The 27,560-nt window shown below is 38.7% G+C and overlaps 5 protein-coding genes and 1 pseudogene across 7 annotated transcripts; 1 reads left to right on the top strand and 5 right to left on the bottom strand.

The window, feature by feature from the left end:
- Nucleotides 1–2,281: 2,281 nt before the first annotated feature.
- On the bottom strand, nt 2,282–7,776 carry LOC141829478 (protein arginine N-methyltransferase 1-like). The gene is made up of 9 exons (XM_074716958.1): nt 7,494–7,776; nt 7,255–7,265; nt 6,157–6,312; nt 5,554–5,617; nt 5,333–5,475; nt 3,877–3,964; nt 3,592–3,707; nt 3,371–3,521; nt 2,282–2,627 (listed from the first exon to the last, which is right to left on the bottom strand). Exons 1-9 carry the CDS (start codon nt 7,699–7,701, stop codon nt 2,422–2,424), a joined length of 1,143 nt encoding a protein of 380 aa, XP_074573059.1. The 5' UTR covers nt 7,702–7,776; the 3' UTR covers nt 2,282–2,421.
- A 1,276-nt stretch (nt 7,777–9,052) lies between these two features.
- On the top strand, nt 9,053–12,822 carry LOC141829340 (wax ester synthase/diacylglycerol acyltransferase 5-like). The gene is made up of 7 exons (XM_074716791.1): nt 9,053–9,368; nt 9,542–10,147; nt 10,356–10,422; nt 10,516–10,616; nt 10,692–10,904; nt 12,054–12,191; nt 12,475–12,822. The coding sequence occupies exons 1-7, from the start codon at nt 9,108–9,110 to the stop codon at nt 12,622–12,624; spliced, it is 1,536 nt and encodes a 511-aa protein (XP_074572892.1). The 5' UTR covers nt 9,053–9,107; the 3' UTR covers nt 12,625–12,822.
- Nucleotides 12,823–12,931: 109 nt separating this feature from the next.
- Nucleotides 12,932–16,079, bottom strand: LOC141830225 (uncharacterized). The gene is made up of 7 exons (XM_074717710.1): nt 15,909–16,079; nt 14,691–14,757; nt 14,544–14,605; nt 14,392–14,484; nt 14,190–14,311; nt 13,632–13,699; nt 12,932–13,600 (listed from the first exon to the last, which is right to left on the bottom strand). The coding sequence occupies exons 1-7, from the start codon at nt 16,077–16,079 to the stop codon at nt 13,230–13,232; spliced, it is 954 nt and encodes a 317-aa protein (XP_074573811.1). The 3' UTR covers nt 12,932–13,229.
- Nucleotides 15,821–18,933, bottom strand: LOC141830224 (uncharacterized). 2 transcript variants are annotated; one of them, XM_074717709.1, is made up of 2 exons: nt 16,952–18,933; nt 15,821–16,873 (listed from the first exon to the last, which is right to left on the bottom strand). In XM_074717709.1, the coding sequence occupies exons 1-2, from the start codon at nt 18,911–18,913 to the stop codon at nt 16,181–16,183; spliced, it is 2,655 nt and encodes an 884-aa protein (XP_074573810.1). In that variant the 5' UTR covers nt 18,914–18,933; the 3' UTR covers nt 15,821–16,180. The 2 variants fall into 2 exon arrangements, with proteins under 2 accessions (XP_074573810.1, XP_074573809.1); XM_074717708.1 differs by having other exon boundaries at nt 15,821–18,933.
- A 572-nt stretch (nt 18,934–19,505) lies between these two features.
- Nucleotides 19,506–24,425, bottom strand: LOC141829796 (putative ubiquitin-conjugating enzyme E2 38; annotated as a pseudogene).
- Nucleotides 24,426–24,907: 482 nt separating this feature from the next.
- LOC141829628 (sugar transport protein 14-like) lies at nt 24,908–26,883 on the bottom strand. Of its 2 annotated transcripts, XM_074717144.1 has the most exons (4): nt 26,812–26,883; nt 26,575–26,715; nt 26,152–26,474; nt 24,908–26,078 (listed from the first exon to the last, which is right to left on the bottom strand). In XM_074717144.1, the coding sequence occupies exons 2-4, from the start codon at nt 26,711–26,713 to the stop codon at nt 24,999–25,001; spliced, it is 1,542 nt and encodes a 513-aa protein (XP_074573245.1). In that variant the 5' UTR covers nt 26,714–26,715; nt 26,812–26,883; the 3' UTR covers nt 24,908–24,998. The 2 variants fall into 2 exon arrangements, with proteins under 2 accessions (XP_074573245.1, XP_074573244.1); XM_074717143.1 differs by having other exon boundaries at nt 26,575–26,857.
- Nucleotides 26,884–27,560: the final 677 nt, after the last annotated feature.

The raw sequence follows: 27,560 nt of genomic DNA, 5'->3' as shown, positions 1-27,560 counted from the left end.
GTCCAACTCCAAAATTAGCGACCTAATATAAATTCGATCGCTGTTTTAGCGATCGATTTTTAACTTCGGTGGCTAATTAACGATCGATTTTTAACGTCCGTCACTAAATAGCGATCGATTATAATTCCGTCACTAAATTAATAATCAAATTATAATTGATCGTTAAATTAGTGACTGATTTATAATCGGTCGCTAAATAGTGACTGAAGTTAAAAATCGATCGTTGTTTTAGCGATCGAGTATAATTTGATCATTAAATTCATCGCTATTTGTGATTATTTTTATAGTACGATGAAATTATTAATCTCAAAAACAAAATTTTTGCATACGTACTGTTAATTAATAAAGTGTAATTAGTAATCTTGATGTTTGATTAGTCAAAGCACTTAATGATCGTGGTAGTTAGCATGGAGAAGAGAAGGAAGTAAATAGGTATGGAAAAAAGAAGTAGAGTAAATGAGTTCTTCTTCCTAAAGAGTCTGATTTAAGGAGATTTAATCTCCAAGTGATTGTAAGTCAAAAAGACATTCTAGAAAAGAAATCAAGAGGTAGAGCAGATAATTCGTATTATCCTCAAAAATTCTTTTAAAAATATTTTTTCTTTATTTTTAAAAATACCTCGCTGTGTCGTCGACCTTGAAACTCGATCGATTGCTGGAGTGAGATTGGCAAGGCAGTTGATAAGCCATTGAGGCATTGGCGGAGGATCGTAGGGGCTACTGGTGGTGGCAGTGGCGGCGGCGGTGGTGGCCGCGGCATTAGCGGCGACTGCGGCGGTTGTGACGGCAGCGGCGACTGCGGTGGCCGCAGTGTCAGGAATCTTGAGCAATACGGATATGTCTAAGTCACTGCCACCGCTGCCGCCTTGCAAGTAGAAGCTTTCTCGAGCACGTCTTCACTGTAGTCGCAGATCAGAAATTGTATATCCTCTGGGACGACAAGGTTGCCGACGACCTGCAGTATCATGCGTCAAGCCTCGCACTCCTGCTCTCATCTAGATTCGTGCAGTATGCTGGAGAAGGGCGAGCCGATTGCCGAAGCAAAAGGTGGCGTCGTTGACGTCAATAGCAACAGACGGAGCGAGAGACATCGCACTACAAAAATAAACACAAATAGCGACGAATTTAACGATCAAATTATAATCCTACAACAATAATCACAATTAGTGATCGATAATTCGATCGCTAATCGATCGCTAAATCCTTGATCGTAATTGGATTTAGCGATCGAATTCTAATTCGATCACTAATTAGCAACCGAATCTAAATTCAATCGCTAAATTTAGTGACCGAATCTGAATTCAATCGTTAATTTTAACGACCGAATTAAAATTTGGTTGCTAATTTTAGTGACCGAATTGATAAATCAGTCGCTAAATTTAACGACCGATGGTCAATTCGGTCACTAAAGTTCTATAAAATTCTCCTCGTGGCGCCCAACTCCAAAATTAGTGACCTAATATAAATTTGATCGCTGTTTAACGATCGATTTTTAATTTCGGTCGTTAATTAATGATCGATTTTTAACGTCCGTCACTAAATAGCGATCGATTATAATTCTGTCGTTAAATTAACGACTGAATTATAATCGATCCTTAAATTAGCGACCGATTTATAATCGGCCGCTAAATAGCAATCGAAGTTAAAAAATCGATCGTTATTTTAGCGATCGATTATAATTAAATTGTTAAATTCATTGTTATTTGTGGTTATTTTTGTAGTGTGACGAAATCATTAATCTCAAAAACAAAATTTAAGGAGATTTAATTTTTTAAGCATGATAAATAAGTATGGAAAAAAGTAGAGTAAATAGATTCTGAGTCTATTTAAGGAGATTTAATCAAAAAGGCATTATAGAAAAGAAATTAAGAGGCAGCAGATAGTCCGTATTATTCTTAAAATACCTTTTTAAAATATACTTTTTTTATTTTCAAAAATACCTCGTCGACCTTGAAACTCGATCGATGGAGTTGAGCTGATCATGTGTTTGTTGGGATGTCGTTGATTGTCGTCATGCATGCGCGCAGTTGACACTTCCCAACTTCCCCCAACCCCCAACCCCCAAACCTTTCTCAATTCCCTCTCTCCATATATATCGTCACAGTCCCCTCTGTTTCTCGATGCATGTGAACATCTTGTGGCTTTAAATCTTTTACATAATTAGCTATAGATCGATGGACATGGAACCTTTGATGGGCGGAGGGGAACCAGAGGCACCGATCTCCAACTATTCTCTAATGATATGTATTGTGTATTGACATTGATGATGTGTATCATTGATATAATTTCCTAAAATCAACAAGGATGATATAATTTCTTAAAATTTTATCACCTATTACAGAATAGTTTAACATACCAATTCCAATTTCCAAGCATGGAAGTCCATATGAATCATTGTTTATTTCATCAGCAAAAACTCCAGTTATCGCATTTTATAGTGTTGGGTTAGAGAAACTTGGCAATGCTTCCCATTTAATGAATAGTTGATTGTAATCTCCAGATCCCGCGGGTTCTTCTTATTGGGCTCCACAGTTATGCTCCCTTCGATTATTTCACCCTCACAAATAGTTAGAACTTCATCAAGGTAAAGAACAGTTTGTTTCCAGTGTGTACCCTTTGATCTTGGGCCTGTACAAAACAGATTATACGCCTTGTTAAGCTTGCTCATGAACATGATTAGATATAGATATAGAACAAGTATGGATTACAAACATTCCTATTTCACATTGGCCCACATTCATAAATATGGATGAAATTTTAAACTTCAGTGTCAGAATTGTGAAAACAAGGTTGGTGGACTGGAGTCAACTACTACCTTTGTAATCCATTTTTCATCATAATTTCATTTCTTTTATATATTCATCAAAGGTACTGCATTATTACAGCTCCCTTTGCTGCATATGTAAATCGCAAAAGTTTTATAAAATTCCCATACTTTAATGGCAAAGCTAATGCAATGTTGGAGGCTCTCTTGTATGCAAAGGTAAATTTTTTTGATAAGATTATTATTTATTCTGATCATCTACAATTGATCAACATTCTTGGTATTTATGGAGCAAAGTTTTTGCCTTCTTGAATCTAGCCACTAGATTGGAACTACGTTTCAACAACAAGAAAGGATATTTCACATTATTTTGACAAAATTTTGCGAATGTAAATGTTTTATTTCTTGACATTGCTGCAGAACCTGATTTCAGCAATACTCATCAAAGAGTCTCCTTTCTTTTAGAAAGGCAATTGCATATATTTTAAATAAGAGGAAAAAAAAGAAAAATGCATACAAGCATAAAAAACCAATTAATCAAGCCATACGTATAAAAGGGCAAATACATTAACAATTTATGAAAATTGCCTTAAATATGAAACCTTACCAGTAGAAAAGCTTATCTCCTTGTGACATTGAGTGAATAGAACATTAAAGTATGCCACAAATGCATGTATGTAATCATCGCGTTCTGCTATTAGTTTGAAAGGAGCCGTGAAGGACACATCACCAGATGCCATTTCAGAAATATCCATTTTCTATAAGAATCAACCATAAATATTTAATATCCAACCATATGGAAGAAAGAGAAGCAGTAACATAAATCACCTTAACTAAAACATCAGAGGTAACAATTTGTTTTGGATCAAAAGTATCGACAAGTGGTTCAGCCATAGCTTGCTTCCTGATGCAGCTCATGTCAAAACCATACACATTGTTCCAAACTGGAAGAAGGAACATTCCAATAGAAACAGTAAAATCACTTTAAATGTGACAAAACAGAATCTGCCGGGATAAGACCATTAAAAAAAATGCTTGGAATAATTAGAAAATTATTAGAATCTAAAAGGAATAATTAGAATATCAAGCACTTAAAGGTCTACAAAGACTCACACTCAATCTTATCTTCTTTGTATTCAGCATCCTCAATTGCTGTCAAGAATAGTAAAGCTTTGTCTGGTAAGATAACGCCATCGTTGATCTGGAGGAAGAATGAACCAAGATACATAAAATTGGTGTTTTGCCTGTATTACCTTATAAGTGAGTGAGCCTAGTAACAGCACATCTTTGTTGAACACCACAAAACAACAAAAATTTAAACACTTTCCAGACAAAAGAAAAGGCAACGATGCAGGAATTTAATTAGTTTGTACGGATACTTCAGTAATTGGTGCAATCAGATAACACCTTTGTTTAGTGGGTTCAGTGGAGAGTTTGCCGGACTTAATGGGAATGTCTACGTAAGGCATCTTTAATACCATACTTGGTATTCTATTTTGATCATAAGGGGTTATTCTACTTTAGATTTATCCTCTCTTCTCTCTTGTCCAGTTTACCCTCTCCTCACCTCTACCCTACTTCCTAGCTCTGGTGGTTTAAACTGATACTTTGTTTACATCTCCAAATATAAGCCTATCAAAATTAGAGAGTCAATTAAATTAAAATTTTAAAGCAAAACATTATAAAAGTATAGCAAGCATCTTGACCAATAATTGTTTTTTCCTAATACCACAATGAATGTTGTTGATTCTTACAACATTCTAATAAGGTCAGTCAATAATTTTCCAAACCAGATTACATAATGCTCCTAGGAAATCCAATATCGAACCTAATTTCCCAACATGTCCATAAATATCGCTAAATGAACCATTAGGAGTTGAATTAGATTGGCACAAGTAGAATGAAACTGGCACAAATACACGATATAAATTCATTTGAGTTTCTCTCGTCATGGTTGATTGGTCCTCTTTGCTGTTGTTGAGAATATTCCTACCTTGGTCAAATTTTTTATCTCAGTCAATTTTGGATACTATCCACAAGCCTATCTTAAATGATGCCAGTAAAACTATGTCAGCGAGGTTGGTATAGTGGCATTTACCGATGCCTAACAATATCAATAATAGTTGATTGTCGGAACAATAAGTTTCAATCGTGCCAATTGATACCAACTGGCACTTTGAAACAATGACGTGATATGTGTTTCATTGATCATTATATTTTGCCTTTTACAAGTTGCACATGAAGTTTGATGTATCATTAGTGGACATCGAATGTGGTTATTATGCTAATTGTGCGCACAAAGCAAGCTTACCTGCTTGACAAATTTTCTGAAAAACAATTACTCACAAAATAAACTGAAGATTAAGAGGAAGGTTCGATACTGTCATTATGTTTAGCATATGCAGACTATAGACCATTAAGTTTTTAATCAAACTTAAGAGCAATTATACTGAGTAGAAAACATAACCAAGCACCATATAAAGAACTAAGTAGGTACGATCATGGCAATGAAAAAGAAAATGCAAATTTGATGTTTTGGGGAAAAGAAACAGACTGGAATATCACTTACAAGCCATTTATCGCGCGCATAAAGAACTGTGTTCAGCATGTTCTCAAACAACAGGAAATAGCCCATCCACTCAGAGATGATAACATCTACATGAGGCACTGGAAGCTCAATCTCTTCAACTTTCCCTTTTAGCACAGTTATAACTGTATAGATAAAATATGACAAATAAGTAAGATGGAACTTAGAAGTGCAATCATCAAATATAGATAATCACTAGTCACCATCAGAATATCCATTTGTTCGAACTATTTCTTTTGCCATGTCAGCCATTTGAGAGCATTCCACCTGCACATCAGATTGAACACAATAACACCAATCAAATCAGGGGAAAATAAAAAATAAGAAGAAAAACTAATAAATACAAGGACAAATCACTTTTGGTTGTTTCTTGTTCCAAACAAAACATTGTATTCTAAAGTGCTATTCAAGTAGGAACTAGCTAACTTGGTTCATGGAAGGACACAAGAAGAAAAAGGAGGACACTTAAAACTCCACAGTCAGAAAGTCTATACTTGTGATTATTCTCTGTATATACTGTGTCAAGCAGCATGTTTGATCTAGTCACATGGAGGTCCAGAAATTTGCACAAAACAGGAAAGAAAATGCTATGCCCTTTCAATGCTCAAAGAACAGTTCTACATATCTAGAACTAGTTAGGGAATAACTGCCATTTTCCCATTACACGATAGCTCATTTCAGATATGATAGGATTTCCAACTATTTATGTAGTTAATTCCATTTTCATTTCATCAATGCCTTATAAACTTTCACAAGTGGTGCACCGGATTAGAGAAGAAGAGAAGGTATCTCAGAAAATGACTTACTGCATACACGTGCTTTGCCCCTGCTTTAGCACAAAACAGAGACAAAATTCCTGTTCCTGCACCCACATCAAGGACGACCTTGTTCTTGAATAGAAATGTATTCTGATAAATAACATTCTGATATGTTTTTGTCCTAACGACATCCTTTAACATTTCCTGCCAGACAAAGAAAGTTAAGGGAATCCAGTGCATCAAAAAAAACAAAGATAAATGATTTCAAAAGAGCATAAAAGAAAGCAAAAGGAAATAACGACAGACAATTAAAAGAGAATGACAATCCTACTATCATCAATGATGCAAGAAATTTATATCAGTATAAATCAACTAAACAAATATACTAACCATTTAAGCATATAACAGCAGACTGAGTATGCTTCTATGATGCAGACCAAGAAGCTCATGTCAAACAGATGCATCCCTTACAACATTTAGTTTAGGCTATTAAATATCCCAAAGAAATAACAGAACCTTTTTGTCAACAGTAGCACTTAAATGTGCATAAACAATAATAATAAAAAACATTTGAGTGCTTCTGAGTACCCTACTTAGCATAACTTATACAAGATAGACGTTCACTAAAATATTTGGCAAATCTTATAAAACACACAGGTAGATCAAAACTTATTGAGGCTCTATCCTATACATTTAATCTTACGTTGCTCAAATGTGCTGCATCCCTTGACTGCTTGTCATGTCTAATAAGGTCTATCATTAGCTTGTAATGACCCTTCTACGCATGATAACATCGTTATGATCTCCAAACCAGTCAAATAATATTCAGCTACTAGCAAATCACTATAACTGAAGGTTGATGTCTATTGTCAGAAAAAAAAATTGAGGAAAAAAGTTGCAGAGAATCATAACAAGAGAAAGCAGATAATATTGATGAGTATTATTGCCTCCCTTTTAGTTTATCTGCAAGTGATTGCTGAACACAAAGGATCAGAAACAAACAAACAAACTGTTTGGCTGAGTAAATATAAGCTAAATTTTAAAAAATCGATAATATTAAGAATTTCACTAAATAGAAACATTACACCACCACATACACAAGATGGCAACCAGTAGTAGCTCATGAATCAGAAATGAATAACTTACTTCATGGATACCTGCAAATAGAAAGACAAAATAAGGAGTCAGTTCCCGCAGTTAACTTGTTGATGCTTAAATTATCACAAAAAATAAAATTAAAAGTTATAAATTATATAAAAAGATTAGCAATTAACCCATAATAAAAAATAAGGGGAAAAACTCTTTTTTCAGCATTTGGCCTTGATATTTACAGCAAGAAGCTAATACATGAATTAAAAATTGAGGTAGGAAAGAATGAGCGGCACCGAAGTGGGAGTAGGAATCGAAGTAGTAGTCGGCGCTGGTGTTGTCCGCGCCGATCAACGGCGAGTCGTCGATGTTGGAGCTCTCGGCCCTCTCCTCCATCTCCTCGTCGTCCACCACCACTCTGGCGCCCTCAACACAGGCGGTGCCCGGGGCGAGGACATGGCTCTTCTGGGCGTCGGCTTTGGCGCCGCTTTTTCGCATTCCCATGGAAGTCGATAGAAGGGAGAAGCGCCGGTTAGGGTTTTGACTTTGGAATCGGGGGCGTATGCTTCTCGCTCGAGTTCGCGGGTTTGAACTCTCTGAGTCAGTACAAGATTTACTATAATGGAACCAACCAACCAACCTTGCTCTTCAAAAATCTTTCTTCATTAAAAAAAAATATATTGATAAATTTGTTCAGCCCTTATTTAGAATATCTATCCCATATTTAGCAAAATTTGACACGAATAAAATCTATATAGATTCACTAATTTCCCAAGATGTTGGAGGGAAATTATGGGTGTGAATCTATATTAGGAATGATAAAAAGATTATCTATTTTAAGAAAAAAAATATAATCTCTCCTTGAGAACGTGAAAACAAAAATATTTCTCTCAAAAAAATTTTGGTTTTATTTTTTTTATTTTTATGTATTTGATGTAAGCTAGCAATACAATAATATATCAAAGTAAGTGAGTTTGAAATATCATATCATATTAACTAATTGTATGCAATTATATTGTTAATATTAATTAATGCATTGAAAAAAAAAAGTAAAATAGGAAAAGTTAATACAGATATAAAGTAATTTACCATTACTATATATATATATAAATATATATATATATATATATACAAATTTATTAAAAATAGAAAATACTTTTGTGTTCTATTAACTACCACCTAAACAGTATTAATATTATTTGTCCTTATTCCAAGGCAACCACATAGCACCATTATTATTTTTATTAAAAAATGAATATAATTTGTCAAAAAAAAATATCATATTTTGAAATTTATGAAAAGAGACACTTATTTTTCACAAATACTCTTTAATGAACTTCGTTTCGAAAACTTAAAATTAAGAAACTAAAACACTAACGATTTAAAAAATTTAAGAAAATAAACATAAATAAATTATAAAAATAGTAAAAATATAATGATATTCATTTAATACATTTTTAAGAACTTTATAATCATTAAGTTACTTAATAATAAGCAGTCAATTACTAATTGAAAATAAATTATTTATTTAAAGTATGATATGAGCATGACATATTCTCAATAAATTAGTTGTTTAAAGATCTATTTCCTCATTTATTTTTTAGCCTTTTTTATTTAAATATGGGCATGGCATATTCTCAGTAATTATAATATTTCAAAAATTATTACAAAATTTAAGACCTCTAATAAATTATTTATTGAAATAGCTTGCACGTAACAAACTGTGCAGAGAGTGAGCTGATCTTTTGGTAAAGCCTTATAAAAAACAAAAACTATGAGGGTTAAATCGAAATTCTCAACCTACTATTAATGGATCTCCCGATTCCAACCGCAAACTCATTCAATTCAGTACGACTTTCTAAATCTACTCCAACGACTCCGTCGAGCTGCAGGCGGCGGCGCCGGGAGCCATGGAGTCCAAGAGGAGACCACCGCCGTTGACTCACAGCAAGCCAACTGTCACCGTCGCCAGCCGCTCCGGCTTCGGGGATGGAGCCGCGGGAGAAGAAGCGGCTGAGCCGGTGAGCCCGGCAGGGCTGCTGTTCCGCCAGCGCCGCTTCGACTGCTACATCGTCGCCGCGCTGGGGATCGGCGTACCCATCGAGGTCGACGTCGTCAAGTCTGGCCTCCTCTCCACCCTCGCCCGCCACCCCCGCTTCTCCAGCGTTCAGGTAACGCCACCGAGTATTTTCTATGATTGAAAACAGAAAGGTCAGATTTTTTTGGAAATATTCGCACGTTCTTCTAGAAATGGAATTTGTTAAGAAAAAACTAAAATTCAAGATGGATTGTGAATTTTTGTTGGTGTTGATTTGGGTTTTGACCGACGAGAAATCCGGGGCAGGTGGCCGACGACGACAGTGGAGAGAAGCTGAAATGGGTGCGCACGAAGGTCGTTATCGACGACCACGTCATCGTTCCAGATCTCCGCGCGGATGGCTCCGGCGACGGCGGCTGCAGCGCCTCTTTTGCGGACAAGGTGGTGGAGGACTACGTATCCTATCTCTCCACCACTACCATGGACGCCTCTCGGCCCCTCTGGGAGCTGCACGTGCTCAACCTCCGCACCTCCGAGGCCGCAGCCGTCGCTGTCTTCCGCATCCACCACTCCCTCGGCGATGGACTCTCCCTCGTCTCCCTCCTCCTCGCCTGCACTCGCCGCACCGCCGATCCGACCTCCCTCCCGACCCTCCCCCAGCCACGCCTCCCGCTGCCGCCTCAGCCCCGCTCCAACGCTCTCCTCACCGGGATCCTCTTTCTGTGGGCCTTGATCGTGCTCACGTGGAACACGGCGGTGGATTTGCTCGAACTTTTGGCCTCGTCCGCGTGGTTGAAGGACACGCCGACTCCGTTGAAGGGCGGCGCGGGTATGGAGCTCCGCTGCAAGCGCTTCGTCCATGGCACCCTGAGGCTTGACGATGTTAAGGAGATCAAGGACTCGATGAATTGTGTAAATTTCTTCTATACACTGCGCTCACAATACTTACTTTTAATTGATTGATCAGCTGAAATACGAACTGAAACAATTAATACTTGCGAAATTTTTGCTTTTTTCTTCAGAAAAAATTCTAATTTGATGCTTTCCAATTTGCTTTCCAATTTGCATGCATGATAAGTAGTCTCTTCTATTCCTTTCTCATTTTTCAAGTATCTTTCAGACTATAAATGATGTACTTGTGGGTGTTACATCTGCTGCTATCTCTCGCTACCTCAACAGAAGATATGGTAAGGTGATTGCTTCGACCAAAGACTGCTTCAGCAATATATATGTTGGCTTAGTGCATAATTTGGATCTCTGTTCATTAATGTTTTTACTAGGTGAGGCAGATGAAGGGAATGAGAGTAAGAAGGAACTGCCAGCAAACATCAGACTCCGATCGGCCATGCTTTTCAATGTCAGACCTCAGCTTGGGATCCAAGTGAGTGCTTGATCTTGAAAAATTGCAGTAACTCATGATTTATAATATTTTTAATAATGGTTTTGATACAAACAGGCTCTGGCTGAGATGATGGATGGCAAAAATTGTGGGGTTGCATGGGGCAACTTGCTTAGCTACATTATCCTACCATTTCCAGTTGCAATGTACAATGACCCATTGGACTATGTACGTGCAGGAAAGGCAATTGCAGAACGAAAGAAGAACTCTTTACAAGCCATTTTAACATATCGCTCTGCCCATTTCTGTGTCAGAAAGTTTGGCATTAAGGTAAGATTGAAAATGCATTTTAGGTAGCAACCTATTCACTGGCAATTTATTAAAATTTCATAACCATTGATTCAGCCAAAGGCAGTCTTCTTCCATGCTAGAAAATTTATCTTTTTGATGAAGTTAATCATCTTCTAATGTGATTATAATATCCTGCTTGAATGATTATAATCATCTTCTATCTTTTTGAAAAATTATCCTGCTTGAATGATATAGAACACCACCACCCTGCACCTCCACCCTAGATTGCCTCTTGACACTATCAAAGATCAGTTTGTATTGGTTCAGCGGTAAAGCAGACCATACAACCTTGATATCCTTAACTTAGTTTTAATAAGTCAATTAATAATGCACCCCTGTGTCAAGTGTCTGAGTGGGCTCCCGCATCTAATAGGGACACCAGAAGTCGATGTTAGTCTACTGTAAGGCAGAAAAATCTCATCGTTCTAGTTGTTGGGTTTAAATAGATAGCTTATGGGGGTACATTCTCAAGAGACCTATCTTGTAATGGTTGATCAATCTGCATCATTATTGCAAGTAGTGAGGGCTTTCTCTCCCTTCAGCTGCTATAACATATATGGATAGAACAATTAGTGGGATCTCAAAAAACTAGTGACTTTTGGCTGGACCTATATCTTTTTAAAGTTCACTAAGATTCTTAGTGGTTGGAATGGCCTCTGGTAGAAATTTCATATATACATTTTCATCTGAGCAAATCATTTTTTCCCTGCAAAGTGTTGTGAGATCTTTCTACGGATTGTGGGTCTTTCTACGTAATGCAGTTAGTGGTTATGACTGGTTTGGCTGGAAGCATCTTCCTTCAGTTCCTTATGAGAGAGCATCATCAGGGCTGCCTACTATACTTACATCTTTATTACCAATAAATTCAAATCTCTTACATCTTTAACTCAACTCTATCTATGCATCTTACCTTGTTACTTCTCAGATTTAAAAGTTTACTTGTTCTTTTCGATAGAGTATGGAAGAATGGGTTTGAAAAAATTCATGAAGGAACCACCCCTATAAGTTTTGATTTGTTGTGAATAATAGTCTTCTGAAGTTCATTCTCGAAGCCTTCAGCAAAGTTATGTATGATGCACATAGGCTACTAAGCTTCAACATTCTACAATTTAATTGTGAACTATACAGGCAGGTGTTGCAATGATTCGCAGACTTGTTTGTAACACAACGCTATCGTACTCGAACATTGTTGGCCCAGTCGATGAAATCAGCTTCTATGGCCACCCGATTGTGTATATTGCTCCCAGTGTATATGGCCATCCACATGTAAGTTGCCTTCTAAAGTTACTTCTTGACTCAATAGCTGTTTTATTATTAACATAAACATTTTTAAAGGCACTAAATTCCTAGCCATTATATTTTTTGATATGTATTCTCCTCATTGGCATCTATTACATCTATCTCTTGCTGCTTTTTAGCTGAGCATTACTGTATGTTTTTAAAGTTCTCACTGGAATCCCTTAAAAGCATTTCATAAATGTCCTGGTTAATCTTATGGTTTAGCATCATTCCTCTGTGAACTCCTGATTGTTAGTAATTGATCTTCCAGGCTCTCACACTTCACTACCAGAGTTACATGAACGAGATGAGGGTTGTGCTTGGAGTAGATGAATTGACAATACCAGATTCACACCAGCTTCTGGCTGACATAGTTGAATCCGTTAAGCTCATCAAGGAAGCACTTCCTAAAAGATTATGATGGACAACTTGGTTCATATATACCTCAATTAAATTATAAACTGCAAACTAATTGTTGTACAATAATTTTGATTCTTCCTAATTGTGTAGTTGCAAAGCTTGGGATAATATGATTATGAGGCTGGTGAACTGATAATGTCTTTCTCATGTTTATTGATGGATCTTCCATATAGTAGAGATTAGTTGAGAGATTGATTTACACCTTGCGAACCTGACTTTGATGTCAATATTAAAGCAATATAATAAATAAATAAAATAAAAATTGACATTATTTTAAGAAAGAAACATCATTTAAAAATTGGGATGTTTAGAACAAAATACAACTGTGTTTACAGGTGAACAGAAATGTATGTAATTATGTCTCACTATCTTTCATACATCACTCAGAAATCCAGTGTTGAAACCGAAAACAATATACAAAAACCACTTCTTGCAAATCCATATTCCAGAGCCCATTTGATATCGAGCAATTCAGATTAAGCTAAAATGATCAACCATCAATGAAGTCAGGTAGCTTGAGAAGAGAAATTTGTGCTCATCCTGAAGAGCTTCGTGCTGCAGCTGCAAGACGGATGCGTGTAGCAGTAATCCCGGCTGCAGATCTATTCAGAATGGGCGGGCGACAACGATGAAATTGTCCTCATCTAGCTCAGTCACCAAACGAAGGACGGGGCCAGCAGGAAGCTCACCATGAGCACCACCACGTGGGCCACCTCTTCCTTGCTGCTGCCCTGAGCCAAAGCGTCTTTGTCCCAGCTGAACATCACCTCGAGGGCCACGGCCACCTCTTCCTTGCTGCTGCCTTGAGCCAAAGGGCCTTTGTACCAGCTGAACACCACCACGAGAGCCACGGCCACCTCTTCTTTGCTGCTGCCTTGAACCAAAGGGCCTGCCTACCGGCTGAACACTAGCTCCGGGATTAATCCTTCGGAGCCGCTGCTTGGCAAAACACGAAAATTTAACATTAGGAAACAATACTATAATCAAACATAAGGATTAGCAGTTTGCGATCATAAGAAGTTACCCTGCTATTGGAGCCAGCATTAGCACTACTTTGAAGGGTTGGTGCCAATACTCTGCATCAGTAAAGATCAATCTCAAAATTTGAGGATAGATTGAATACCAACGATAAAGGCACTCGAGAACTACCATTCGTTTAAAAGAAAAGAATGAGTTTAATTAACTAGTCACAGTAATATGGTAATGACAGGAAACTAGAAACAGATTGGACAGCTCTGCCTCCATCACCATGCTCCTGATCTACAAATGTTTGTTTTGAGAAAGAGGTAGAAAGGATGTTGTTGCCAAACAAGTGCAACGTTTCTCATCACTATGAAGCAAAAATAGACCACTGAAGTTGGTTGAAACAGTTTGGGATCCTTATACTAACAACCGTAATGCAGATTCCATAAAATAATCCTTCAGGTTCATGTATCAAGAACATTATAATGCTCATCACATTAAATAAGCTTCAGGTTCAGACACAATAAAAGCTTCACAATCTGTGCTATAGTAGAAAGCAATAATGCAAGATAAAAGATAGAAAAGGGAAAAAAGACTAAGAACCTTCTGCCATTCTGATTTATCATCCTGTTCTGGACAGAAATGGCAGCAGCCTTCCTAGCCGCTTCTGTGATTGATGGGAATTGATTCCCATGAAAATTTGACCTTCTGTTTGCAAACACACCCTGAACATCGATGGTCAACAACAGATTAATAATGTACGGCATAAATATCCTCTACAAAAACATAGTAAACTAGTTATTACCTGTCTAATTGATGATCTGGAATCCATGAATCCCTGTAGCACGGCGTTACCATGGGAAGGATTCCTATTCTGAAAGCCTTCAAAGAATTTTGTCTCAACTGTTAAATAATTTGAAAAAAAAAAAACTTTGCTGGCAAGAAATATTCACTCACAGGAGGCCTCGGAGGTCTTTTCCCTTTAGCAGCATTTTTCTTAGACATTTTAATAATATCATCTAGAATAAACATGTGAAGTCGTATTAGGCCTAAGTTATTCAGATAGAATAACTTCAGATGCAACGGAAAAAGTTCCTGGCATACCTAAGCTCATGTTGATCTTCTTCTCAGTCATTGCAATTGCCTCTTTTATTAACGCCTTTGTTGCCATCTGCACATCCATAACTATGAAATTAAGAAGAAATGCCTCTTCAAAAAATCTAATATGCCATAAAGTTATATGGGCGAACTAATTATTCATCAACGAAACAATTGATAAAAACAATGGACTCAAAGAAAATCCTCAAATGCATCGCAATAGAATCGAAGGAAGCGGAACGAAATGTAGGGTTTTCGAAATCAACTCCTCCGTGCGTCGAACATACAACATAAGGAAACAACCTCGAGGAAAACGAATGCAAAAAGGAAACAGAAGCACTCACCGGATCGCAGAAAGAGAGGCTGCTTCACAAAAGATTCAAAAGGGGAATGGATGAAAAGGAGGGAGGAATCCTGCAGATCCTTGAGTTCTGCGAGCGAAAGGGAATACGGTGGGAACTAGAATCTCGCAGCACGAGAAGAACTTCCAGTGTTTGCTCCCTTCCGCAAAGCGATACGCGCTTTTATAGAAGATATTGTTGCGATTTAGTTGCTATAAAATAGCTTATTTAAAATAACTTGTTAAGGAAAAATTTCTTATTTCTTTCCTAATTAAGCCGAATTAATATATATTAATTAGGATCTTGCAAAAATTTCTAAATATGAGACCACGACTTAGCAAGATAAATGATTTTTTTCCATAATTAAAAATAATAATTAGTTACAAATCATGTATAATTCTAAATTCAATAAAAAAAAACTGAAATGCCAATATTTGTTATGAAATTTAAATTTTAGATAATTTTTGTGTAATTTCTTAAGAATACGAAGGTAGAGAATACCAAGAATCCATTCGCAGATTTATTTTATGCATGAGCACTTTGATAAGACAGTTTGCTTACCCTGCAATGTAAAAGTATGACTAATAAATTCAGTTTGAGAAGCAAAATAAAATTAAATGAAACATAACAAGCACAAATGTAACTAATGTACTTATCAATTATCTTGAGGCAGCAGAATTAACCACATTTAGTTGAAAATGCTATTAGTTTCTGGTACAAAACGATGATACTGAATGATATAGAATTGAGTAGTTACTTACTGGGAATTCAATAACTTCTTGACGAGCTAATGGATGAAATCACGTGAAAAGAAATCAGAAGTAAGGAATTCTGATAGCTCAGCTAATATGAAATGATAAATACAAAATGAGAGATTCATCACCTGATGGTCATTCAAGGAGCGCCAGTGTGGAGCCGTTGGGGTGGTAGATTCCACCTTTTGCTGAAGAAGAAGGAGCGCCAATGTGCAACACCAAACACATATTCCTTCTCTTTCTTTCAGATAAATGAAAGGCAAGTGCATTATACAAAACACTTTCAATGTAGCATTCATGAAATGACAGTCATGGTTCCAAACATAATTTTCACACTATGGAAATAAGCCGGTGTTTTTGTGTGTGTGTGTGTGTGTGTATGGTATTAGATGTCTGTATACTAAGAGGCCACTACGGGAACTAACTCGTATGATCTAGGCTCAATCTTTTTAAAAGGAGAAAGACAAGCACCACCAAACCTCTGTTGAAGGAATATTAGCACTGAAAGAATGATTCCTCCACAAGGAACAAGGATATCCCATACCAGTGAATATAAACCCTCATATGGACTAGCATATATGTAGGATGAGTTCAGAGGAGGAACATAATAGCGACTTCTATAAGCATCATAAGCATGAGGCAGTCCTCGGACAACAGTATTTCCAATATAGAAGGAAGGGACAAGAGCCGTTTCTTTGGAGCCCGAGAATACATTGAAGATAACTTGAGGAAGCAAAAAACCATCAAGTATCAAGCCAGCATAGGATATTAGACTACCCCAAAGAGAATCATGGAGCTGCTTACCATAAAGAGGTCTTCTTCCACGAGCTTGGCTATGAATGATGTGAACCAACCAGGCAATCAGTCCTCCAACCAAATACAAAGGCAAGCATGTTTTGATAGTATTCTTCTCTGCTGACCATAAATCAAACCAGGCCTCATTGCTTGATCTTGCAGTCCATGAAAGTTGAAGGAAGCGAAATTGCAGTAGGAAAGCAACCATTGTTAGGACCCTCACTATCACCTCATTTGCCTCAAGCCATCCACCACTCCATGATAAAACATTCTGATTGGCACTTGTTCTAAACAAAGCCTGAAAGTTCAGCACCAAAGGAATCATATTCCCCAAAGTGAGAATGACAAGCATAATAATAGATATGGATGGAAGTACTTCTGGGTTCTTCTTCACATGGAAGAGCTGCAATCCAACAAAAATACATGACAGTGTGAGAGAAATCATAACCATGATAATTTCTATATCCATTCTCCATATTGACTGAGTTGCCTGCTCTGTATAGATAGCTGATGATGTAATGTCAAACGGTTCAAAGAATAATGGGTCCATCTTGTCTCGTGTGCTCCTAATTGTGCCAGTGATTTTATCCCCTGCCCTACGCTTCAGAGGAGGAAATTGGATGCTAATAATAATTCCACAGTCCATTATCTCGCCACTTTCCATTTGCTGCTTAGCAACCAAGGAAGCAACATAACCACAACCAACCAAGCAAAACAGTCCAGTTTGAGCATTGTATATTCCTTCTGCTGAGATCTTTACTGCTTCATTCATACTGAAAGATGATAACATTAACTGTATCTCATAGCTTATGTTTTGGACACTATGATTTTCAACATCAAATGACACGGGTAAAGATGCCCCATATTGTCCAAATATGTTACCGTGGACTGTCTGTCCTATTGAAACCGGGTTAAAATAACTCCTTGCTCTTTTTCCTTGAGAATTTGCAACAGATGCACCAAATCTAAAATCATGAAAATGTTTTCCATCAGGATATTTCTCTTTACCAGCGCTTTTAGAGTTGTCACGTGCACAAGACTTCCTTGCATCTTCCAATCTAGTGTAATTGTAATTCAAGCCTGGAAGAATACCCATATAATTGTCAGTGCTCCAAAATGGAACTGGGTCAAAATATCCTGAATATTTCTCATTGTTATTGCTCCAAATTCGCCCAACAGCAGTTCTGCGATTCTCAATCGACCATACAGCAGGGAACCACAAGCAAATCCTGATTGTGCAAGCATCGACAGTTGATTCGGCTGGCAAATGTTCAATGCTCTGTATACGACAAGCAACAAGGCAAAGCTGGTGTTTTGTAAAATCCCAAAACCCTTCACTAACTAGCGCCTTCCCTGGGATCAAGCGAGTTCCCAAATAGAAGCTGCTCAAATTTGAGAAACCAACGTAGCCATGCACCATTCCATCATCCGTGCATTGCATTTGATGGAAAGACATGGTGTACGGAGTAAAATTTGAACTCTGAGCAAACGGACCACATGAACTCAAGGAGCAATTCTTTTCATAATGCAACTCAAGCTGCATCCTCGACAGGCTCGTCAGATAGATGCATAAAGAGTGAGGTTGAAGTCCTAGAGACTCAGCATTCACTCGATTGCAAGAATTCTTTGCGTGAGAGATCTGTGTGTACTCATATTTACTAGGAGCATATGACAAAACCGAAATTTGATCGAAATGATTCGAGCTACCAGAAGCATCTAGACTCTCCAAATTCCCATTGATCAAGCTCGAAGTAATGTTCACAACCTTCGGGTAATCGAGCTTAAATACAGCAGAAAGTTGAAGATTGTTACCTTGAAACGACTTTCCATGGCCGTTCCCCACCATACAAAGCTTTCCGGTGGCCTCGGACCAATAGCCGGAGAGATCGAATCTTACCATCCCGCGCTGGAGGAAGGTGGTCCGAGGGAACCGAGGTCGGACCTGGTGGAAGTGAACATCAGAGCGTTCGATCACGTGCCTTCCACGGACGGGGGATAAGCCGCTACCCGAGCGGAGAATGAGAGTGGCGGCGATCTGGAGGACGCCGGGGGTCTGTGTGGGGAGGACTAACCGACGGCGTAAGACGAAGGACGCAGGGAACACAGAGGAGTTTCCTCCGAGGAGGGCGTCTGCTCCGAAAACGATGCCCAAGGAAAGCGGGAAGGAGGCGGAGGAATCCAAGGCGCCGTCGGAGGGGGCGGATTCCGGGACGGAGGATGAACAGTGATCGGAATAAGGGATATCGAAACAGGAAGTGGAGGAGGAGAGGATGAAGATGAGGACTGCGGCAAGGGCAGAAGCCCTAGAGAGAAGGGACGAGGAGGAGGTCGTCGCCATTGACGAAGCTGAAAGCGCGATGGAAGGGTGGAAATATCGAAGGAGGAGACGGCAGACGGTAACATTTAGCATATTTATAGAACCGTTATATTGGATTATAACAAACTGTTTTATCGCCGTCGAAGTATTTTTCCAGTGGAACCGTTTGACAAATATATGAAATTTTATATAAAAAAATTGTTATAGTCCAAAAATTTTATAGTCATATTTTAGTTTAATTTTAAAAAAATAAAAAAATATCTAGTCTTATTTTTCATTCTAAAAATAATTTTATTCTTACGGTAACTTTGGCTAAAACTAACTTCCTTCCTGATCAATTGCTACACATATTAATATCTCTCGGTAAAATAGGAAGTCTATTCATACAAGTTTATAACTATTCATACAAGTTTATAACAAAAACTATATTAAGGAAAATTATATAACCATAACATCTAATTCTACCTTTCAAAAGCTTGTTCATTGGAGTTTTATAACCATTGCAATCTTCATTAAAAAAATCTAAACTCTTCTGCAAGTCACCAGTATCTAAAATATTATTTACACGATAACTAATTTAATTAGATCATTAACTCAAAAAGAATCTGCTACTTTCAACTATCTGCAATTGGAGAATTAGCCTAGATAGGTGCTTTATCGCCATAATTAATAATCTCACTGCAGGATCTGCTGCTCAGCTCGTTCCGTCTTGTCCAGGAATTCAGCACAATCAGCTCCTTTGTGAGTGAATTCCATCAGAAGAGCCTCATACAGAGCCATTAAAGACCTTGTGAATGCGACCGAGGGGCAACGCTGGGGCACCTTGTTGACATCCTCTGCAGCCTCACCTACAGTAGATCCAACCAGAGCGCCATTCATGTAAGCTTTGCATGCCAACAAGATAGCACGCCCCCGGCAACGGAAATGTCCAGCCACAAAGTCACCAAAATGCTGTAAAAAAATAGATGCTAGTTGTTTACAGGAATAGGTTTTGTAAAAGCTACACAGAAGCATTGAAGATGATGATAACATACCATTGGAGGCTTCCTAATGGAGTACAACATTGTCCTGCAGGATAGGAGGAATGCGTCATCATTATAAGCGAGGGAATTACGCTTACCAAAATCTGTATTTTGAGTTGCTTCATATCCTGGTTCATTAAAGTATGGCTTCTCGTTTAGAACTAGACCCTGAATAGAAACTAAGACCTGCAACATTGTCGATTTTGATGGTCTCCACAATTCACTTCCTCTGCCAGTCCAAGTGTTTAGAAGGCTAAGGCAAACCTTTCCACAAACGTACAGGTTTGGGTTAAGTCTGAGTCCTCCAGAATGAAAATGAAGAAGCTGTAGGATATTAGGAAATTTTTTATCAACGATTCACCTTATGAAATATTTTAACAACTTTAATTCTGTAGTAGTGGAGTGAAAAATGGTACGTACTGGAGGTACTTGGGGATATTTCGGAGGGAAGTGTGCATCAAAAAAGAAAAGACCATCATGATATGGAGTTCCTGCTGGTCCAATAATAACAGCCCTCATAATATCCATCCTATTTTCGTAGATTCTGACATATATCGTCTCTGTTCAGGATGTGAAAAAAAACAAAAATAAGAAAGACGACATCAGATGAAACAAACAGGCAAGAATAATAATATTAAAAATGGCAATGAAGCTGGATACATGACAAGCATATATGTTTCAATTTTAATTGTCCATAAATTGTGAGAACAGCTTATAAGAACACATACAAACATATGAATTCTTCCGCACAGGCATGGAAAAATTGAAGCAGAAGTCATGCATCCTGTAATGAATAATTTGAAGCAGCAGAATAGACTTGAAATTCCTGTGTGGTATACTGTCTTTGGTGAATAGTAGCTCAGTGAATAAACATAAGATTTAACTGTTTAATATTAAATTTATAGACGCATGTGCAATTGTGCATAGTTAATAACCCTTAAGTTTGTTCTTTTTGTTCCCATGATTAATACAGCGTAAAAATCTAATTGTAGCACTAATTTAAATAGCTATATCCTGTAGATGCGTAGAATTCAGCCAAGCACAAGGAAAAAATTTGGCATTAATGGATAGAAAAAGATTTCCCTATTCAGTGAGAGGGTTTGAATTTTTTAGAATTAGTTGTTTTATATTATTCATCTTTTAAATTTTGGGGAAAAAATGTTGCAGATTTTGACTGGAAATTGTTCACAATAGTGTTGCAGCTCAATTTGGGCAGAAGCAAAAGTGTTCTGTTCCACAACACATTCCTTTTGTCCCGCCATTTCTGGTTAAGGAAGCAACGAATTTGCATAGTTCCTGGAGGAGCCTTTCCCCAGGTGCATTTTCTTCCGCAGGCCGGTCATAGGAATTAAGTCCTTAAGATGCTATCTAGTATCACATAGGCTTGATTATAAAATATAATAGCTATTGGGATCAAAATGTTAAGATCTGAAACAATGCCATAAATGATTAGGTACGTCACGTCAGCTTATTAAGGTTTCTTTTTTCCTATAACCAAACAATGAGGAAAGTTCACTTGCCTCTTGAGTGTTAACTTTTCTGGTGTTTCCAACCTATCAGTTAAAACCAATCAATGTGAACACAAAACAGTTAATGCCAGCCTAACTAACCATATAAAAGCATTTAGGAATGAAAAAATATAACCTGATAAGTCTGTATTAATTAAATTCTTACCAGAAACTAGATGGGACTTTATGACACAAACGTAGCAAAACAAGTTGGCAACAAAAACAAGAATATGAAGTTGGAATGACATATTTACAAACAATCATACAAAAATCAACAATTCAATAAAATGCAGAGTGATAAACTACCTGGTAAATTTTTCTCTAGAACCTCCCACTCATGCTGAATCCTTTTTGCCCACTCTTTTGAATACTGTTTGTTAGTGACAAGAATAAGAAAACTAATTAGGGAGTTCAACAATAAGAATTAATATTACAAGAAGTGAGAGTATATTGTTTGTACTTACATTGATTTTCTGATTTGAATTGCTGAAATAGTGATCTGAGTGCCCTTGAACAGTATCAAATTGCTTAAATGATTTATATTTCATATCAATCTCATCTTCAACAGTGTTGCCCTTCTTGTTCTTCCTCGGCTCTTCAGTTGCAGCATTCTTCAAGCTTGGTAGCGTCAATTCAACTCCAGTTGTAAGGTTCATATCATTAAGCTTGTTGGCCAAAATCAAATTGGCTTCCTTCTCAACCACATGAGCAACATAATCAGAATCATTGAAGTCATCTTTACAATCGTCATCAACATAACTGATATCGAATTTTGCAACATAATTTGACTCGAACCACTATTTGCACCAGAAGCAGCAGCATCAGTGGATAAAACATCCTAGATTCAGAGAGAAAAAAAAACTGAGAAGTAATTTCATATCCAGACAAGGATTGAAATCTCGTACCGTATCGGACGATACTTACGAAATTTTTCGTTCCGCCGAGACACCAGCACCGGCAACAGCACAGCGCCGGCACAGGAAATCCGGCCGGGAACGCCTCCGGAGGCGTCGCGAGGCCTCGGCGATGCCGCCGGCAACGTCGCCGGAGGCGCTGCCCAGGCCCGGCGACGGGGCCGGCGGCGCCGCCGGTGGCGCCGCCCTTAGCCGGCGACGCCGCCTATGGCCCCATGACGCTCCACGCACAGTGATCGCGCGGTCCGTGCAATTTTTTTATTTTTTATTTTTTTAAACTTAGATTTAATTAGATTTTAATAATTAACTCCTAGCTATAGTTCAAAATTATAATTTGAGATAATTCAAATAGGTTTTATTAAAACCTATAAAATTATTTAAAAAGTTTATTTTTTATTTTTAAATATTTAGATTAAGTTTTTTATTTTAATTAATATATTTTATATTTTAAAAATACCGAAACTATACCGGCATGGTACGATACGATATCGAAACTGTATCATTCCGGTCCGGGACCGAAACTTCTGCACGGCTCGATATTTTAAACCTTGTATCCAGATAATTAATGGTATATGAAGAAAAGACAAGTATTGAGAATTTGTAATTTTACTTGATTTTTCCAGCCTATATCATAGCTCATAGGTTGTTTGTTCTTGTAGTCAGAAGTGCCACCAAATATCATAGCATCATTGGGGTCGTCACCATCTTCATCAAGCTCAATTTCATTATGAAGAACAACCTTAAATGCAGAAGATGATGGAAGGCTCAATAAGTATTAATGTTTTTCCATAGAAAGTACCCTTGATTATACCAAAAGCTGATCAACAAACAAGAAGAAAAACTAATTGCAATCAAAATCTATATGCATGGTCACAGAGATGGTTCCTATCCCAGTCAGTTTTTCTATAAAGATTTAAAATGGAATTGGGTGATGTACTTTGTATAGCGGATCAAAGAAATGTTAGTTCAGGACATTATACCAAGAAAGAGGAGAATGATGGCCAAATCATGAGAAAGTTAAAGGGAAGGCTAATTTGATGAAACTTAAATAGAAAGAAATTAAGTGTATGCTGTTGTTAAGCGAATGTACACTTCATTATGCTACAACAAATTAACAACCATTGACAATGTTAGGCATTTGAATTACGACCATACAACTATTTTCTCTGAAAAAGGAAGAGATAGATATCCACTGTGAAATCGAAATTCATATCTAGAAATTAAACAACAGTACTGCAATGCCAGCCTCATTTGTTGTCATTGCATGGCAATCAGACTCAATACTGCATCACAAGCTCTCTAAACAACACAGTTTCCTATCAACATGAAGGTCACTAACAAAACCAATAGACTTATCCATTAGACCATTAGAACATGCACCACCAAACATGCAAAATAATCCCAAAAGAGACATGATAGCTAGAACTATATCAAAACATACCCTCTCATTCAAGAGTCAATCATACGACTACTTTTGAATCAAGCATTACCACATATCTACCTATATCAATGTCTTTCATCTACAGTTCGCATTGGCATAAGAATTCAGGTTCATCGAAACAGAGATCAATCGCATTTGTACTTTTCAGGATCAACCTGATCACTGAACAAGGAAAACTACCGTCCAAAAGAGGGAACGTCAAATTCACTTCAAAGCTTTCTAGGGCTTTAGTTATCTGGAGAACCCAATCCTAATCCACTATAACCAGATACATAGCTTACAAAGAAACACATCAAACAGGCAATATCGACCATCAACCAGATCCTCATTATCCCATCCAAAGAAAAAAAACACACACACACACACATGCACGAAGAATACCTAAAATTTCATTCCGTGGGAAAAAAGGGATGAGGAGGGAAATCCCACACCTGTTTCTGCTTGGATTCGCTGGCGGCCGGCCCCGACGATGGCAAGGGCTCCACGCCAAGGTTCTTTTTCGACGAGCTGTTCCCCATGGCGCCGCCCGGCCTACGACGAGGTCGAGAGCCCGTAAGCAAACCGGTGAAGTGGCAGAAGAGAAGGAGGGGAGAATGCGGCTCACAGGGGGACAACGAGGACGGGAGGCGGCGTCTGTGTGGGTTTCATGGATAACAGCAATGTGTATGGCGGCGTTCAGGCGGAGAGGCGGCGGAGAAAGAATCAAGAGTCAAGATCGGAGACGGAACAAATTTGTAGGAGGATACCGGATAGAAGCTTGAATCGGTCGAGCGAATCCGAAGCGGCCGGCGCGGAGCATAAGTTTCGTATCGTTATACGGATTTAAATCTTTAACATTTAATTAAAAATATATCCAAATATAATTATTATTTTTACATCACAATACCAACTTCCATAATTAGTTAACTCTTTTTTTGGCAAAAAATAAATTAAAAGAGCATTTAACATATTTTCCATTCCTAAATACCTTTATTTGTAATTCTTGTCAAAATTAGATGGATCAAAATTATTTTTATAAATATTTTCCCATAAAAATGTAAATTGCATTTGTAAAATCATTCCAGATTCGACATATCGAACCGACAATTCAAAGATTTTCCGTCGAATTTTTTAAAGATTTCACAGACATATAATATAAAAGCTATAACATTAACTTGAGACTGTTCTTTCGATCGATTCGAAGAAGAAAAACACGAGTCTTAAACTCCTGCAATCCATCTCTCAATCCTGCTGTTGGCTCTGAGTCTTCTTCCTTTGTTGATCCCTGGCCACAATGTTCTTCCAGAACCAGTGCTTCTCCCAGAGCTGCGACATCTCCTCGATCGGCACTTGCTTGGTCTCGGGAAGGAGCAGGATGACGAACAGGGACATGATCACGATCAGGCCGGCGAAGAGGATGAAGACGCCGTACCTCATGTGGCAGAGCATGGCCAGGAAGCACTGGGCAATGGCGGCCGTGAAGAACATGTTGACGCAGACCACGATGCTTTGGCCGGCGGAGCGCGTCTCCAGGGGGAAGATCTCGCTCGGAACCAGCCAGCCAAGGGGACCCCACGACCACCCGTAGGCGACGACGAAGGCGCAGATCGCGACCACCAGGATCACAGCCAGGGCCTTGGGCAGCACCACGCCACGGCCGAACTCCAGAGCAAGAATTACTCCGACGACCACCATGGAGGTGACCATCTGAAACCCGGCCTCGATGAACAGGAACCGCCTCCCCAGCCTGTCGACCACGGACATGGAGACCAGCGCTCCGATCACCAGCATGGAGCTCGTGATGATGGACGAGTACAGGGAAGCGCCGGAGCCCATGCCGAGGCTCTGGAAAATGACGGGAGAGTAGAACAGGATCGAGTTCATGCCGGAGAGCTGCTGGAACGCCGGGATCCCGAGGGCCCCGATCACGAGCTGCGGACGGTTCCGCGGCCTGAGCAGGTTCCTGAACGGGTCCTTCACCGCCCGGGCCGCCTCGCTCGCCTCCTTCAGGTCCTCGAACTCGGCGTCCACCTTCACGGTTCCTCTCACTCTCTCTAGGACCGCCCTAGCTTCTTCCAGCTTGCCTTGCTCCACCAGGCTGTTTGGGGTCTCGGGAAGGAAGAGGCCACCGACGAACATGAGAACCGCAGGCGCCATGGCCAGCCCAAGGGACAGTCTCCAACCCCAAGGGTGGAGTTTCTCGGTGAAGTAGTTGATGATGTCGGCGACCAGGATCCCCAAGCAGGTGGTCAGCTGAAACAGTTGGTTGACTGCGCCTCTGATCTTCGGCGGCGATATCTCCGAAAGGTAGAGAGGAACAGCCTGCCCACACCGAAGTTTCAAGCCGGCCGCCAGAAAGGAATTCAGACTGTAAATCTTAGGGATAGCAGAGTACCTGGTTTCCGAATCCAATTCCTATGCCGAGGAAAATTCTTCCGATAATAAGCATGAAGATATTGCGAGCTCCTGCGTTGATGGCTCCCCCAAGGAAGAAGCTGACCGAGCCGCACAGAATGCTCATCCTCCTCCCGCGTTTCCTCGTCACCAGCGACGCTCCGAACGTCGAGAACAACGCGGCGAAGTAGAGGACCGAGGTGAAGAGAGTCAGCACTTGGTCGTCGTACTTGCAGTAATCAGTTTCGTGAAGGTGCGCCTGCTTCCTTCGGTAGACTCTAGGGAAGAATTCCTTCAAGAAATCATCCATGGAGGTCACGCCACCTGCAAGCCCCAATTCCTCCAAACTCAAAAAACAGATCTACGGCAAAGCCCAACAATATCCCTAAATCCTGCCTCAAAATCACAGAACAAAACACAGTACCAGAGACGCCGAGGTCATAGCCAAAGAGGGAACCGCCAAGGGAACCCACCACGCAGGCCAACACGAAGTAGCTGGTGACTCTTCCCTCGTAGAGCTCGGCTCTCTTGCCCACTTCACCTCCGACGATTCCGCCTGCCATTTCTGTGGAAGAAAGCAAAAAAATGCCTGTATCTGAAGAGCGGCCACAGGAGCAAGCAAGAACAGTACTACGCCCACTGCAAGAGTCAACAAGCTTACGATCAAACACGGTCGTCAGGAAGAAGACGATAAGCACAGATTGCTCTTGTTATCCAGAACTGGACAGCGCACGTTAGTTGACGAAATGAATAATTTAAGTTTAACTGCTGGTAATTGGATCCTTATGCAGTGTATGACAGCGACAGCATGAATAAAATATAAGGAATGAAATTAATTTAAAAATTTTATCGTATAATTTCATTAGCACTAATTAATTGTTTATGATTAAATAATTCATCATAATTAGAGGGGGATTACTTACTTACTACGACCATTGTTATGATATTCATATTTAATTTATTAAAAATTAGCAGTAATACAGTTGGATGGATAAAATTTCTTAATTATTTAACAGGAGATATGGCCAATTTCCAAATGCAAATTGTTTTACCAGTAATTGACAAAAAAAATTCTACTGAAAACAATTATTATTACAAAATAAGATGCATGATTTTGAAACAAAGTGGGTTATTATTTTGTTCGTTTAGCTAAAAAGGTAAAATATTTAAAGATTAAAGATAATGTTCATTAATGCAAATATATTTTCATTCTATCCATCTTTTTCATCATTTAGAATAAATAGATTTATTTTGTCATTTTGTGTATTTCTAGTCAATTGTTAAGTTTTTTTCTTTGACTTTTAATTTTGGGGAACAGCTGGCATTGACTATTTCGGTCTGATCTAACTATGCTTTGAGACTTGACTAACCCATGTGGTTACCTTAGGAAGGATTTTTTTTAAAAACGAC

This window comes from Curcuma longa, chromosome 5 (assembly GCF_044706935.1).
Source record: "Curcuma longa cultivar G26 ecotype Majalengka, Jawa Barat chromosome 5, ITB_CL_G26_1.1, whole genome shotgun sequence".
Classification (NCBI taxonomy): domain Eukaryota; kingdom Viridiplantae; phylum Streptophyta; class Magnoliopsida; order Zingiberales; family Zingiberaceae; genus Curcuma; species Curcuma longa.
Note: the sequence above shows the minus strand (reverse complement) of the source record. Positions and strands in the feature narration are given on the sequence as shown.